The sequence below is a fragment of the Limanda limanda genome, chromosome 15 (assembly GCF_963576545.1).
Source record: "Limanda limanda chromosome 15, fLimLim1.1, whole genome shotgun sequence".
Classification (NCBI taxonomy): domain Eukaryota; kingdom Metazoa; phylum Chordata; class Actinopteri; order Pleuronectiformes; family Pleuronectidae; genus Limanda; species Limanda limanda.
Window position 1 is genome coordinate 19021766 of NC_083650.1, and position 13827 is coordinate 19035592.

A 13827-nucleotide genomic window follows, 5' to 3' on the forward strand; every position below is an offset into this window, starting at 1 on the left:
AGGTTTGTGTTTCTGTTACACACACACACACGCGACTCAGCATTTGGAAAAATACATTTATTCACAGAACTGAAACCATTAAACTCTAGAGTCAGAAGCAACAAACACAGTTCACACTTATTTTGGCAGAGTGGAGACTGAACGGTGAATGTACAGGGTTGGGTGGGGGGGGAAGAGGAAAGAACATCTGTAAAACAGGCACAGTTTACATGTGCAGGTTAATTATTCCGTGTAGGACGCCAGGTAGTCCCAGACCAGGAGCTGTCACGTGACCTCGGTGGCAGAAAGCCGCACAATAAATCCAAGTGGTCACATTTCTCTCCCAATGATCTACACAAACACATCTCATGTTAAACACTCGGCTCACTTGGGATCGAACGACTGAATTCCACTTGAGTCCAGATTGTGTTCACCAGTTCATCTCTGCTGTTGGTGTGATACAGTTTGAATGGTGTCTCCGTTTACTGTGGTACCAGAGATGGCATTTTTATGAGGGGATTTTTCATCTCCGTGGTTGAAGCAGATATTTAAAAGTCTAAAATATCTGCATTGGCTTCGCGCCACTAGAGGAAATATGGCTCGTCTTTGGTGTGACTGTCCGTGACTCATTTCAAAATTGCCACATGTCTGAGCCGAGCCGCAGGTCACATGACGGAGGAACAGGAACAATGAAGAAAAGAAAAGGATTTTGTTAAATAAAACCAAGAGAGGGAAAGAAAAACTGTTCCGAGTACTCTCAGCGAAGTGTCACATCGCAAACTTGCTCCGAAAAAGATCCACGCGGCCGGAGGAGGTGGTGTCATGGCAACAGGCTGCGCACCTGGACCGCTGTGGTGATGAGCGAGATTTAAACACAACCACAGAAGAGCTTTTTTTGGGGGGGGGGAAAGTGGAGATAAAGCAACAGGTGTGAACACTTCCGGGGTACGAGGAGGAAGCAAATAAATAACAGGCTGTGCTTTAGCTTCTGCTCGGTGGTCGGTGGGTTTTCGTACCGTCAGATGAAACCTTGACACGCCCCCTTCCTGCCTGACCATTAACACACAGCTTCGTGTTTACACAGTCGTTTCCTCTTTAATACATTCCAAACACTCAACATATTCTGTCGTTATGAATCCTCCCACATTGGCAAAGGGGACTTTTCAAAAATCTGCAAAATAAACATTATAAAACAGTCCTTTACTAATGTTATAAAACTCTATAATTACACATGCCCCACATATTTGATGTCCTTTTAAAATACACTTATGTTTACAATGGGTGTTAGTTTATGTGACACGTCCACCCGGCACCGGTTCTTAGAGAAGAGTTGTGTGTCAAGTGTGTGTGTGTTTGTGTGTGAAACTGCAAACATGCTCCGCTCTGTGTGCGTCAGTCTGATCCGTCTCCACCGGACCAACACGTCGGAGGGTTCAAGGTGAAGCGGTAGGACTTGGGATCCTTGTGCTGAATGCTGGCGGCTCCAGGAAGAGGGAGAGGGGGGAGAGGAGGGAGGAGCAGGTAGGTGCGAGTGACACTGATCCCGAGTCTGACGTGTTCATTTCCTCCTCCGCCCCCCGACCCCTAAAGGCAGAGGTGTGTGTGTACTGTACTGTAGGTGTGTGTACTGTAGGTGTGTGTGTGTGGTTCATCCGGTCGTCCTCCTCCTCGTCCTCCTCTTCCTCAGGCCTCCAGCTGCCCGGGGAAGTTGAGGATCTTGCGGTGAGCTTGCCTCTGGTACTGCTGCTGTTTGAAGTAAACCTTGAACGCTCCCTTGATGGCCACGAAGGCGATTCCTCCCTGTGGAGAAAAGATCAGTTCATCAAAAAGCGTTCAAAGACACGTTCTGCTTTAAACATTAAAGCCTCCCCAGATATTTTACTTCGGCCTCGTCGACACTTCTGCAGATATTTTCGTCACTCCGTCTACTCAACCTTCGTTTTACAAACAATTCAGTCTACATCAATGATCCGTCAGATACCAGAGAAGAGCTTTGTGAGCTTGTAACTTCCAAACCAAGTTTCCAAAGTGCTGATACGCACAAAGCAACAGTGGGCATGCACAAAGTAAGCTGTGATGTCATCTTCCCAAACCCTGGGTTCCACGTACACACAGTCAGTGGAAGTGTAGTTTGTGAGAAACTGGTTTAGTGACGTGATAAATGGACGTGAACGAGATACTAAATATCTGCCTTAGTGTGGACGAAGCATTGTGTAGTAACACATCATGTGAAAAATGACCATAAAAATCCTGCAATAACCTTTTAGTTTATTAGTTTTAAAGGCCAAATGCTGTTTAAATCCTTATTTTACTGTATGAATCCATTTCATTACACATAGTGGTAGTATTCTGATGTCACTTGGTATCTGAAGTAAATACACATAACATCACAGTAATTCCTTATACTTTTAAATACGTTCAGCCCATTTTTTTTTACTCATATGACCCTTCTAACATTATATATATATACACGACATATAGAAAGTCCCTGTTATTTCACTCATTCTGCAGCAGATTTCTTCCACTCAGTGTCACATTAGCATGTTATTTATTATTGATTTAATATTAGTGATGAATTGCCATTTTGTACAGGTAAGTAAAGCTGTTAAACTAAATTTGGAGTAAATGATCTGACAGTACATTATGTGGGGTGAATATGTAAAGTAAGAGAACATTTAAATATGCCAGAAATTAAACCGATCTACAAAGAGGTTACAAAGTTCTGACTCAATGTGTGGTTTAATGTTTTTTTCTATTTTTGAGTTGAAGAAATGTTCATTCTAAATATACTAAATATATAATATGATATCTAAATATTGCAAATAAATACACAAGTTGAAAATTGTACCTGTGCAGTACCTTAGTAAATCTTAAGCATCAACCTTGTGATTAACATCTCTGCTGTCATTAAAAAAAATGTAAAACTCAAAGCACTTCACTTGAGAAGTTTTTATGACTTGACCTTACAGATCTGTTTATGACTTGGTTCTAAAAAGAGTTTTGCAGCTGAAGCCGACAAGTGGACTCGTCGTGTTTCCTGCACATGTGACACTTCATCATGACCCGGCACCGGGCCGGCAGCACGAGAGGAGGACACAATGTTCACTGGTGTCAGTGCAGCCGGGATCACATGATCCACTCGGGTTACCGCTCTGTCCTCACCACCAGGTGAGTGTCGAGGGGGGGGGGGGGTCGGGTGGGTGGCACAGTTAACACGAGGTAAAGTGGAATCTTTCCTTCACAAACACTGTGACTGCTGTTACTTTAAGCAGACTTGACCGTATTTAAGGTGAATCTGAAATGATCCTGCCTCGCCCCACCCCTGTGTGACAGGCTGGTTGTGATAACATCAGAGTGACATGTTGTGTACCCACCAGGATGGTCCTCTGTAGGTTGGAGTTGACACTGCTGAACATGAGCTTCCCCACGATGGTGGCGATGGTGGGAAAGACCAGGGCGCCGCACAGGATCCGTGTGGCCGACACGTGGTCGGCCAGGGGGCTGGCCTCCGCCGGGATCCGGGGAACTGGACAGCCAATCCCTGTGGAGACACACAATCCACAGCAGCAGTGAGGCAGCGGGAAAAAAACAACAAATTATTGTTGTCATGTGTTTACAATATGTATGAAGGCTCTTTATCCATCACATGACTTTCTAAATGACTGACTCTGTTACAAGTTAGAACATGTCCACAAAGCTTCAGTGAATGAAGTTTATTAAATCCATTCATGATATTGTGATAAAGACGACCAGGGCGATATTTACTGCTGTAGCTCCTGTGTAATACAGTTGTGAGTCTGTTTGAATCCCAGCCACTTGTACTCTGATGTGAGGGTTTGTGTACCTGCCTGTGTGCGAGTTGAACTGATGATGCATTGCTGTTCTACTTGGTAGTTGTCGTCTGTCGTGCAGGTAAACACATGTGTCTGCGTTGAGTTCACACAAACACCAAATTCCACAATTCCAACCGAACAAGCCCTTGTGTTCCCAGTGGGTCGAGCAGCTTGCTCAGACAAAGCTGAACGGCTAATTAGAATATTTATGTTTTTATACAGATGTAATATCTCTGCAATAAAGACGATGTTCGTCTGAAAACATTACACGTTCAGGTTTGGTATTCTTGTGCCTCAAATTGAACACACTGAAGAAATGTGAATGTCACATACCTGTTTCATTTAAACAATACCTGATATTGACGGTAACAGATATTTACTTGTGCTACAGCTTTGTTCCCTGTGCGACAAAACTATAAACATCTGTAGCACCAAAGCTGTGTAAAAAACATTAATAACGTACAATCCGGATAATCCATTGAATCTATTTTTAGTTGCAGCAACACACAAATACACACACACACAAACGCACCTACACCTTAAATTAGGGCTGTGCAATTAATTGAATTTTAATCGTGATTTCGACTCGGAATTGAAATCGGGGAAATTGAAACTCCAAGACAACAGAAGGGAAATCCAAAGTATGGGATGCATATTTGATCATTTATATAATATAAAATATGTAATTTATATCGTTTAAAGTCATTTTTCAGAGTGTTTCCTGGTGCGATTCTCAGTTACAAAGTGTTATTTTGGAGAGACATACTGAATAAATGCATAATGTCTTCAAACTCAAAAATAGTCGTTTGAAAATCGTGATTTCAATATTGTCTAAAATAATCGTGATTATGATTTTTTCCATAATCAATCAACCCTACCTCAAATATAGCTGCTTGAATTGATTTAACACTGAGAACATCTGAATGCTAAATAGCCAACATTCAAAGCAAAGAGCTCAAGCATAAACAACACAAGCAGACTGAGATGGCATGTACAACATAGGGTTAAAAAGAAGAGACACGTTTCCTGGATCCAACTCGAGTGTGTGTCCTGACCTGGGAAGATGCTGTTGAGGATCTGCAGTTTGGTGGAGTACTTCCTCCACAGGCGCAGCACGTAGTCCTCCCAGCGGATCATCTTCCCGAGGATCAGCATGACGGGGATGGTGGGCAGGCCGATTAACAGGAACAAAGGGTCGGCCCGCTCCATCACATCCAGGCCCTCCTTATGTCCGACCACCTGGACGGCAGAGGGAAAAGTGTGAACGGAAAACTACAGCGAACAAGTGAAAGTGCTCAACTTTTATTTGAAAAACAACAGGAAGAAAGGGGGGATGGAGGAAGACAAAAAGGCCGGAATGACTTTACTACTTGCATGAGCACACGCACATTATTTGCAGAAATACATGCTCCATGGCTCCATCATACAGGTACAGTCAAATCAAAACACTGGAAAAATCAATTATGAACCCAATCCCGTGAGGAGGGATCACTGGTCTGACCTGCATGACGGTGACAGCTCCATATGTGACGGCGGTCCAGTAGATGGAGCCCACCATGATGCCGGCTGCGGCAAAGGGTCCGGCCTTAGAGATGAGCCGGTCGGCCAGGTCCAGCACGTAGACCACTGGACCTAAAGGAAGAGAAATCCCTGAGGTAAGAACACGTACAACTTATATATTTTAGAGTTCTTCTCATCGGTGCGTGTGAGAATTTAATTTACTCCTTCCTGGAGAGATGCAACTAACTAGTATTACCTCCTCTGCTTTCATTTGCATGTGTGTTTGTGTTAACGCAGGATTATACAAACACTACTGGACATGAAACCTGGTGGAAGGATGTGGTATGCAGGGTTCATACACATTTTGACCAATGGATTTCCATGACTACTCCATGACTTTTCAATAACTTTAAACCAAATTTCCATGACCGAACATTTGGTGAAATCTCTGTGTATACGCGAAAAAGTGACAAAATGTAGTATTCAAACTTACAATGAGAATTCCAAGGCATACAGTATACCTTAAATGACACAAACCCAAGTATGCCTGCCTATATTTTGAGCTTATTTCTTTAAAAGCATATTTATTATTTAAAACTCAGCATAAATGAACTAGGGATGGGCATTCGATTAAATTGTCTTAATCGATCGCCGGGAGAATTAACGATCGATTTTCGATTAATCATTAATATTTTTATATAAAATTCACTATTTATAGGCTATATTAAAATACAGTGAAAATAGAAAAAACATCGTCTATTAATTATGCCCATCCCTAAAATGAACGACATGAAAATATGAATATAACAAATTTCCATGACTTTTCCAAAACTTTTGGGAGATTATTTTTTTCCATTACTTTTCCAGGCCTTGAAAAACACATTTTAAAATTCCATGACTTTTCCAGGTTTTCCATGACCGTGGGAACCCTCATGAATACCGTATGGGTCAGGGAAGAACCCATTACATTTTGGTGTGGAGCCTGATCAGGGGGCACAGCAGAAATGTTTTCCCCACTTTAACATTGTGAGATGTGTTTTTAAACCAAAGATTTATAGAATAATTCATGGATCTTAATGAAATCAATCAGCTTTGCAGTTTTGTTGCAGTATCATAAAGATAACTTTACTTGTCGCCCTTTTACAACTACACGTTAATTCCCCTGGATCAGCCGTCATCTGTTCTCTCCAGTCGCGTCTTCACGGGTCCAATCGGCTACTCCACATAACGGGACCTGACCCAGACCCGATTGACTGTAAAAACATGGATCTGAACCCGTAACTGTAAGGGATGAGCAGTCATCTTTCTGGTACTGATTAATTTAATTTTTCACTCTATTTAAAAATATTTAAAAATATTATCTGGGGGAATAAAGGTGGTCAAAAAATATTTGAATTTAAGTGACACAGGATCATGTCACTTACAAATGTTTAAATATATTTATGTGAGTGAACGTCTCACCAAACTTATGCAACCCTCATGAATAAATACAGTTTTATAAATGGGAGCAAATATTTCCTGAAAGGCCTGTGTGACTGTGTGTGATGATAGTGACGCCAGGTGTGAGGTGCTGTGGGAAACACACAAACTGGACAATCAGCTAATGAGTGTTTGTACAGCAGGGGTCATGAGACTCCAGCTGCTAAATCAACCACTCGAACAGGAAATGCATCCGAACTCAACACACATCGCTCATCCATCGACAAACAGAGAGAGAGAGAGAGCAGCCTGGTTTCTTTATGTGACCTGCTCTTTATGGAAAAGTGATACAGGAAATAAAGCAGCTCTGTGGAGTTTCCTTTTCTGTTGACAGGTTGAATGACCTTGTTTTAAAGTAATAAAGGAACTGAAGACAAGGAGGCGGACACTAAATGATCATCTGATCCGGTCGTATTCCAGTAAGACAAAAAAAACATGTTTCTTCCTGAAGGCTTTAGCAGCATTTGAAGCATGTCAGGTATGGTGCACACCTTGTGTTGTGTTGACACACAGGGAGCAGTCTCTCAGGCGAGTTCCACCCAGATTAAAAATAGCTGGGGCTGTTTCTCCACATGCATGTAATAGGGATAAATCTGCAATTCAAACTCGCCTCGAGCAGAATCTCATCCACAAAAAAAGATGGGTGGAGAAAATTCTCTGCTGCATACTCGTTTCTGATATTCCAGGCCCGCTCGAGGGAAATCATGCAATATTTACAGCAAGACAACCTGATTTCCTCACTCTGACAGACCCATCTCTCCAGGTAATAACCCGCCCAGGAGTCAGTGGGAGGAGGGGGGGGATTCTACCAGAGGGAGCCGGCACTGAACTCAGCCCCAGGTCTGGATGAGTTGAGCTGGAGCCAATGTAGGTAGAGTCTTGGGTATTTCACATGGGAGATTTCTGTAACTGACTGATCACGAAGTCCCTTAGTTTCCGTTTATAAACCTGTCAAGCTTTCCATCACTTTCCATTCTCTCAAGGCACATGTGATAACACTGGCAGCTGTGCTAAAATACATGTAGTTTTATGAACATTAAGTCCTACATTTTAGAGCAAACAACCTGAAACACAAATTATTTTGTGAATTAAAATGACGACTGTCAGTAGCAGATTCTGTTAGCTGAAGCTAGCAAGCTATCTAAGCTAACATGAGTTCAGTGAGATGGGTAAAAAGAAGTCTCTGGCTGATTTTGATATTAGACTATGTGATGTATCATAAGGAAACATGTCAAAATCCTGTGTTGGCTACTTAGACAGAAGTTAAATGTGTTGTTCATGTTAAAAAAATATGTCTGACCTTTCACAATACAAGCGGCTAAAGGCTTTGAAAAATTAGGACTAATCAATGAGTAAATGTAACATTACTTTAGATAACTAGTTTGGCTGGAGCTGCTCATGTGTAAACTCTAACACAGAGATGCTAATGTAATGTTAAACAGTGGATGAGCTGGTTATTAACAGGACTTTTATTAGGAACATGTTAACCTATAAACTAATTAGGTTACTTAATGAGATACTTATTGGCCTTTTGGGTAATGAATGTACAACAGAATGTTTGTTAGCCTTATTCATAAGTAGTTGATACAAACAGATACATCTGAAAAGATTTGAAGCCAGGTTTTCAGGTGCTTTGCAATAACATTTGAGAACCAAAGCAAATATTCAACAGGATTCAGTATCAAGATATTTTTAAATACATGACTAAGTGGACACTTTAAAGTCATCCACTGGAGTGCTTTTATTTTGAAACGGTAGGCTTAAGGAAGCGTTGTAAACATTTATGTTTGTGACATATTCGACAGATAAGAATTGAAACTATTCTGAAAGATCATGTTCGATGAACATTCAGCTCTGAGCCACGCAAGGAACGTGAGGAAAAGACGGCGCGACCTCAAATCTCTAGAAGAGCAGCACAGCAAGTGTGCCAGCTCTTATCTGTTAACATGGGCTCGGAAATGAAAAGCAGGTCGTCCTCAGCCGTCCTGCAGCTGGTGTGCCCCGGACGTAATAAAGCTGTGAAGTGGCATTAACACAATGCTGAGTCACTGGTAATTGCGAAAGCAGGACTTGGTTCAAGAACACCTTCTCCTCAGGGCATGTCAGCAGTGGACTGGTATATAATTATCCTCTTCATTGAAGCGGCAAGGCTGGAGATCAACCTCGTCGTACAGAAAATGATCAGAGAGTGGCGAATGTTTAAAGCGTCGTGACAGGAGGGATTAATGACGTCTCCAAGTCACCGTGTCCAGTAAATGATTGCCTAACAACTCAGCAGGTACAAGTTCATAAGCCTGCGTAGGAAACCGAAGGTGTGAGAACAGACTAGCATCTACGGCTGCAACATTAGCCTACACATCAAGTGTAAAAAGAGCAGCAGATTTCCAAAATAATTCTGAGGCTCTGTGGTTATTTTGGGGATTGGGGTTTGTACAGTTTCAACATAAGACAGACTTTATTAGGCTGTTTGTACAGCCGGGCCACCTTCAGGCTGTTACCCATAAGTACCTGCCACAAGCTGTATACAATCCAGCCACTGTTAGCTGCACAGCTATTTCTACAGCTGAGTACATTCGGTCAATAAAAGCTACACGTTTAGGGCTCAGCTCTGTGGAGTATTTTAAGCAGCTCATGCTAGAGGGCTCTCTCTTTTAGACAGCAGCGCTCCAGCCCACTTGTGGAGGAGGGTACCCAAAGCCAGCAAGAAGTATTTGGCACTTTTAATGCTCACAACGGAAATATCACACTTTTAGTTCTAAAGCTGTCATAAACACAGTGGCTCTCTTTTGACTGCTGCCAACCTTCTGATGTCTTCTGGAGCTCAGTTTTACTGCACCTACATTTACCGACAACATTGATCCTGCAACGCTCGAGCGCGTTAATATAGCATATTATGATGACAATGTTGGAATCTCTTCCGCTGGCTCCCGGCCGAGGCATTACGACATCGCAGCTGGAGAGAACTGGGTCGCCCTTAATGGCCACTGGCAAGTCAAGAGAGCTGAGCAATTCATTTCAGCTACTGGCAGCAGATTCCATAATCAAGATAATTAAACAGGAGGGAGGGGGGAAGTCAAAGGAGAGAGGGGAAAAGTGCAACCGCAGTTCTTCAGTAGTAGGCACGCAGGCTGGCACGCTGTTCCAGCTGGCTTGTTTACTCTTTCTAGGTAGAGGGTCCGTAAAGACAGAGCAGCAAGGACACATCGTCCTCAGAGTTACACCGGCAGCCAAATCAGCATGATGGGCTGGCTTTGGCTCTGCTGCAGGTGCTGGTGGGAATAGAGCCAGAACAGAATATACCCTACTCTTTGTGAGCTGCGATATTGCAAGCTTTTGCCCAAAGTCATCAGTCAGTGCAAACAATCAAAGCCTAGGTTAATGGAAAGAGTGATCTGTGGCTCCAAACCGAGCCCCTATCTAATCTGGCGGTGGGCAGGGGTCCCAGCCTGGGAGCAAAACGTGAGTAATGCCTGTCAAGCCTGTAGAAATGAGCAGGCCACAGCAGCTACCCTGAGAAAATAACTACACCGGCAGCTTCCCAACACGGCTCTCTGTCTTTACCTGTCCACAGCTTCACCACCATCACCCCAAATTGAAAGCTGTCATCAAAGTGTTGTCGCTAAGCTGTGAAATTGCTGTTATTCTGAGGGCTGATTAAAGCTGCTGCAAAATACCACAGGATGTGAAGCCGGGACAGAAAAATTACATGTTTTTGCCTTGAAATAAAGATGGTACAACATCAAACTCACTGAGGAGCAGGCAAATCGTGAATATAATATAAAAGGTATCGCTGGTGTCTGTATGGCCATAATAAAAGGAGGCACGGCTGGAATAAAAAAAGGAACACTGCAGCAATGATGCAGCAAAACAGACAATGCTGTACTCCTGCTCACTTTGAAGCTCACTAATGGCAAGTGTATCCTGCAGCGAGAGACAAAACTCCTCAGATGGTACAGACATAATCTCAGCTAAAACGTAGAGAAACTAACTCTCCTTTAAAAAAAGGATCAAGTTATTTAAAAAGTACAAAAACAGGATACTCATACTCACTAAGTGCCATTTGTTTAACCACTGTATACCAATGTGTTTAAATGCGTTTCTAGACATTTAAACCAGATCCTTACACAATAATTTGGAAGTGGCTAAATCTATCTATATGGGAGTCCAAGTAACAAACCCCAAAACTTTGCAAATACATTTTGACCTCTAATATCTTGCAGTACTATAAAATGCTAAATTAGCCATTGAGCCTGCAATGTTTGCAAGGCGAGCTCCGCAGGAAGGGAACACATCTTGGGGCATATCCTGTTTATAATCCAGAGGCGTGACTGTTACCGAGCAGAGTTCTAATGAAGTGTGAATGTGATGTTCAATTCACTGGAGGAAACACTGGAGGACAGCTGTGATCTCCTACATTCATCAGCAGAGCGGCGGCGTCACTCCACTCATCTCCTCTCGGCCTTTGATGCGCTCTGTCGGCGCTTCCCATGACCCACTTTCACTCCCACTCCACCTCTCTCCCAGACATATTCAGCATCCCTGCACAGCCCCCTCACAATCTCAGTCTGGCACTTGCTAATGGGATTAGGGAGAAAGGGGAGAAAAGACCATTTCCCCCTGTGGTGGAGGAGCCTCTCAGGTAAACTCAACTGGCGCAGTGCACATAACGAACCACCACATTAACTGACATTTTGCTGTTTGGAGGAAAAGATGTACTTTTCGGTCGTCAGAAAATTGTGGTTAAAATTACTTGACTAAAAGTGCTGTTGTTGCTTTTTACAAAAACTAGAATGATTTATTTGACCTGCCACAGCTAAAGTCGCAGGTTGGACATTTAAATTCACACCATAGCTCACTACTTCCATTTCTACACAATCTGCACTCCTTCCATCCAATGAGAGAAAGTGGAAACCAGTGGCAAAAAAGTTTAACACTGCCAAATGTCCATGTAATCCATCTCTCCAATAACATTAAACTTAAATGTAAGACTATTTAAGTCCATAATGAATAAAGACCTATGTCAAGTGGGACAGATATGAAGGAATATCGCAGGCTCAGAATTACATACACTTCCACATAATTGAAGATAAGGTGAAGCAGCCTCGAAGAGAACAACCTTGGAAATGCAACGTTATCTACAGGCAGAGACAGTGAGTATATAGTCTTTAGCACAGGCAATCCTAGCGATAAAATCTAACCAGGGTGCTTGTAGACTGACCCAGTCAAAATTTGAAGTGCAGTGTTTATACAGCGTGCTAATATCTGTACCAATGGCAAAGAACTACATCACGCAGACATTAAACTCTTTAATAAAATACTTTTTTAAAGCCATGCTGAACAATTTAATTTACATGCTGTAAATAACACACTAACTACCAGATTGCTCGAGGTCTACCAGACACGCTTCTCTCACTTTAAACTTTTCTCTTCAACCGATGTACAGTTAGATGTGCAGCGTCATCCCACTCATCCTCACACTCTGTCACGTAAACATGACTAAATAAAAAGGTAACACAAGCCTCTGTTTGCTTATAGAAAAGTTAAGAGGAAGTTCCCTTTCAAAATAAACCACTGGACAATCCATCAAAAATACTCTAGTGCAATTGGCCAGACCACTTGAGCTGTCGCACATATGAACACAAACTTTGGCGTGGGCATCGGGAGCTGATGAGCCACAGAAACTTATTTTAACTGTCTGTTGTGAAAAATTAGAGCTGGCAAAGAATAACTAACCTCAAAGACATCGTGGTGATGTGTCACACAGAGAAAACACTGACGTAATATGTCTCAATCATGACTTAAAAAACTGCTGTGTTAAACAGAGACTCCATTCATAATGTGTCTCGAGAACATTAGTTAAGACAAACATGTTTGTACATCTCCTGTCAGAGGAGTTCTCTTGGACTCAAATGAATCCATTTTCACACAGGTTGTCTTGAGTGAACTATTAATAGATTGTTTTATTATCATATTTTATTTCGTAAAGAAGCAATACGATTGAATTAAATTATGTTGCTTGGCAACCAGTCTCATGAGACTGCACTTTCATTTCACTGCATCTAAACACTTCATCTATGCTCTTCTTAGTCTACAAAACAAACACACAGTAACAAACCCATACACACTAAATCGTGTGAATCTCGTTTTTTAATTGAAACTGAAAATCTTTTCTTAAATACAACATAGCTAAAAATCAATGATCAATATTTTCAAGAAACATAGCTTTTCACAGCACACATTTAGAATCATCTCAACCTCTCACTGGTGTTAATAAAAACATTAACAATGACTTCATTCTGTTAGGGTTAGGGTTAGTCATGTCCCAGTGTCCCAGTAAGCCATGACAGTGTGACAGCATCTGCTTTACCAAGACCCTGAAACTGAAGCAACTTAATGGAATTCATCAATCATTGATTTCAATATTTACACCAGGGCTTTTCATACTGAGACATGTCATAATGTGATCAATGACAAAGCCTTACTGTGAATAACTTTTATTTAACTCCGGACAGTTTAAAAGTTTAATTGTAATGTACACTAAATACCTGAAAACACAAATTTAAATAAGTAATACACATATATTCTTAAAGATATATCTCTAACTTTTTATTTTATTATACTTTGCTCGTCACTGATTATAACAGTGTCAGTGCAACCAAAGCGCCACAGGTCTGATAGACACTATGGAATCCTTATTCTTTTAATTGTCTTCTGTTCGGCTCCGACAACTGTTTCAATGATCAAAGTGCGAAATAAAAATCTCAAACTCTTTGATCTTAGTCGTGGAATGTCTTACAGACATGGAAGTGATTTGGCACACGTCTTTCCAACTTTACAAAAGTGTATAAGAACTTAATCTACCACCCAATCTTAATTAAAAGCATTTTTTATTAAGTAATGCAAATATATTTCTAATTTGTGAGCCAATAAATGTCATAATTTAATAACGTGTCAATAATGACTTAGCACATTTGAAGGGGGCCTGGGCAGTTCTACTGGATATTGTGTTTTTCTGCATCTAACGGTTGATACAGCA

The 13827-nt window shown here is 41.7% G+C and overlaps 1 protein-coding gene across 1 annotated transcript in view; it reads right to left on the minus strand.

Annotated features, from left to right (window-relative positions):
• Positions 1–42: 42 nt before the first annotated feature.
• marchf5 (membrane-associated ring finger (C3HC4) 5) overlaps positions 43–13827 on the minus strand; it is a 28096-nt gene continuing 14311 nt past the window's right edge. Inside the window, exons 3-6 of the mRNA XM_061087037.1 lie at positions 5314–5444; positions 4868–5051; positions 3354–3520; positions 43–1779 (exon numbers count right to left, since the gene is read on the minus strand). Coding sequence (XP_060943020.1) covers positions 1663–1779; positions 3354–3520; positions 4868–5051; positions 5314–5444 — 599 coding nt within the window. The 3' untranslated portion in view covers positions 43–1662. The remainder of the gene's footprint in view (positions 1780–3353; positions 3521–4867; positions 5052–5313; positions 5445–13827) is intronic.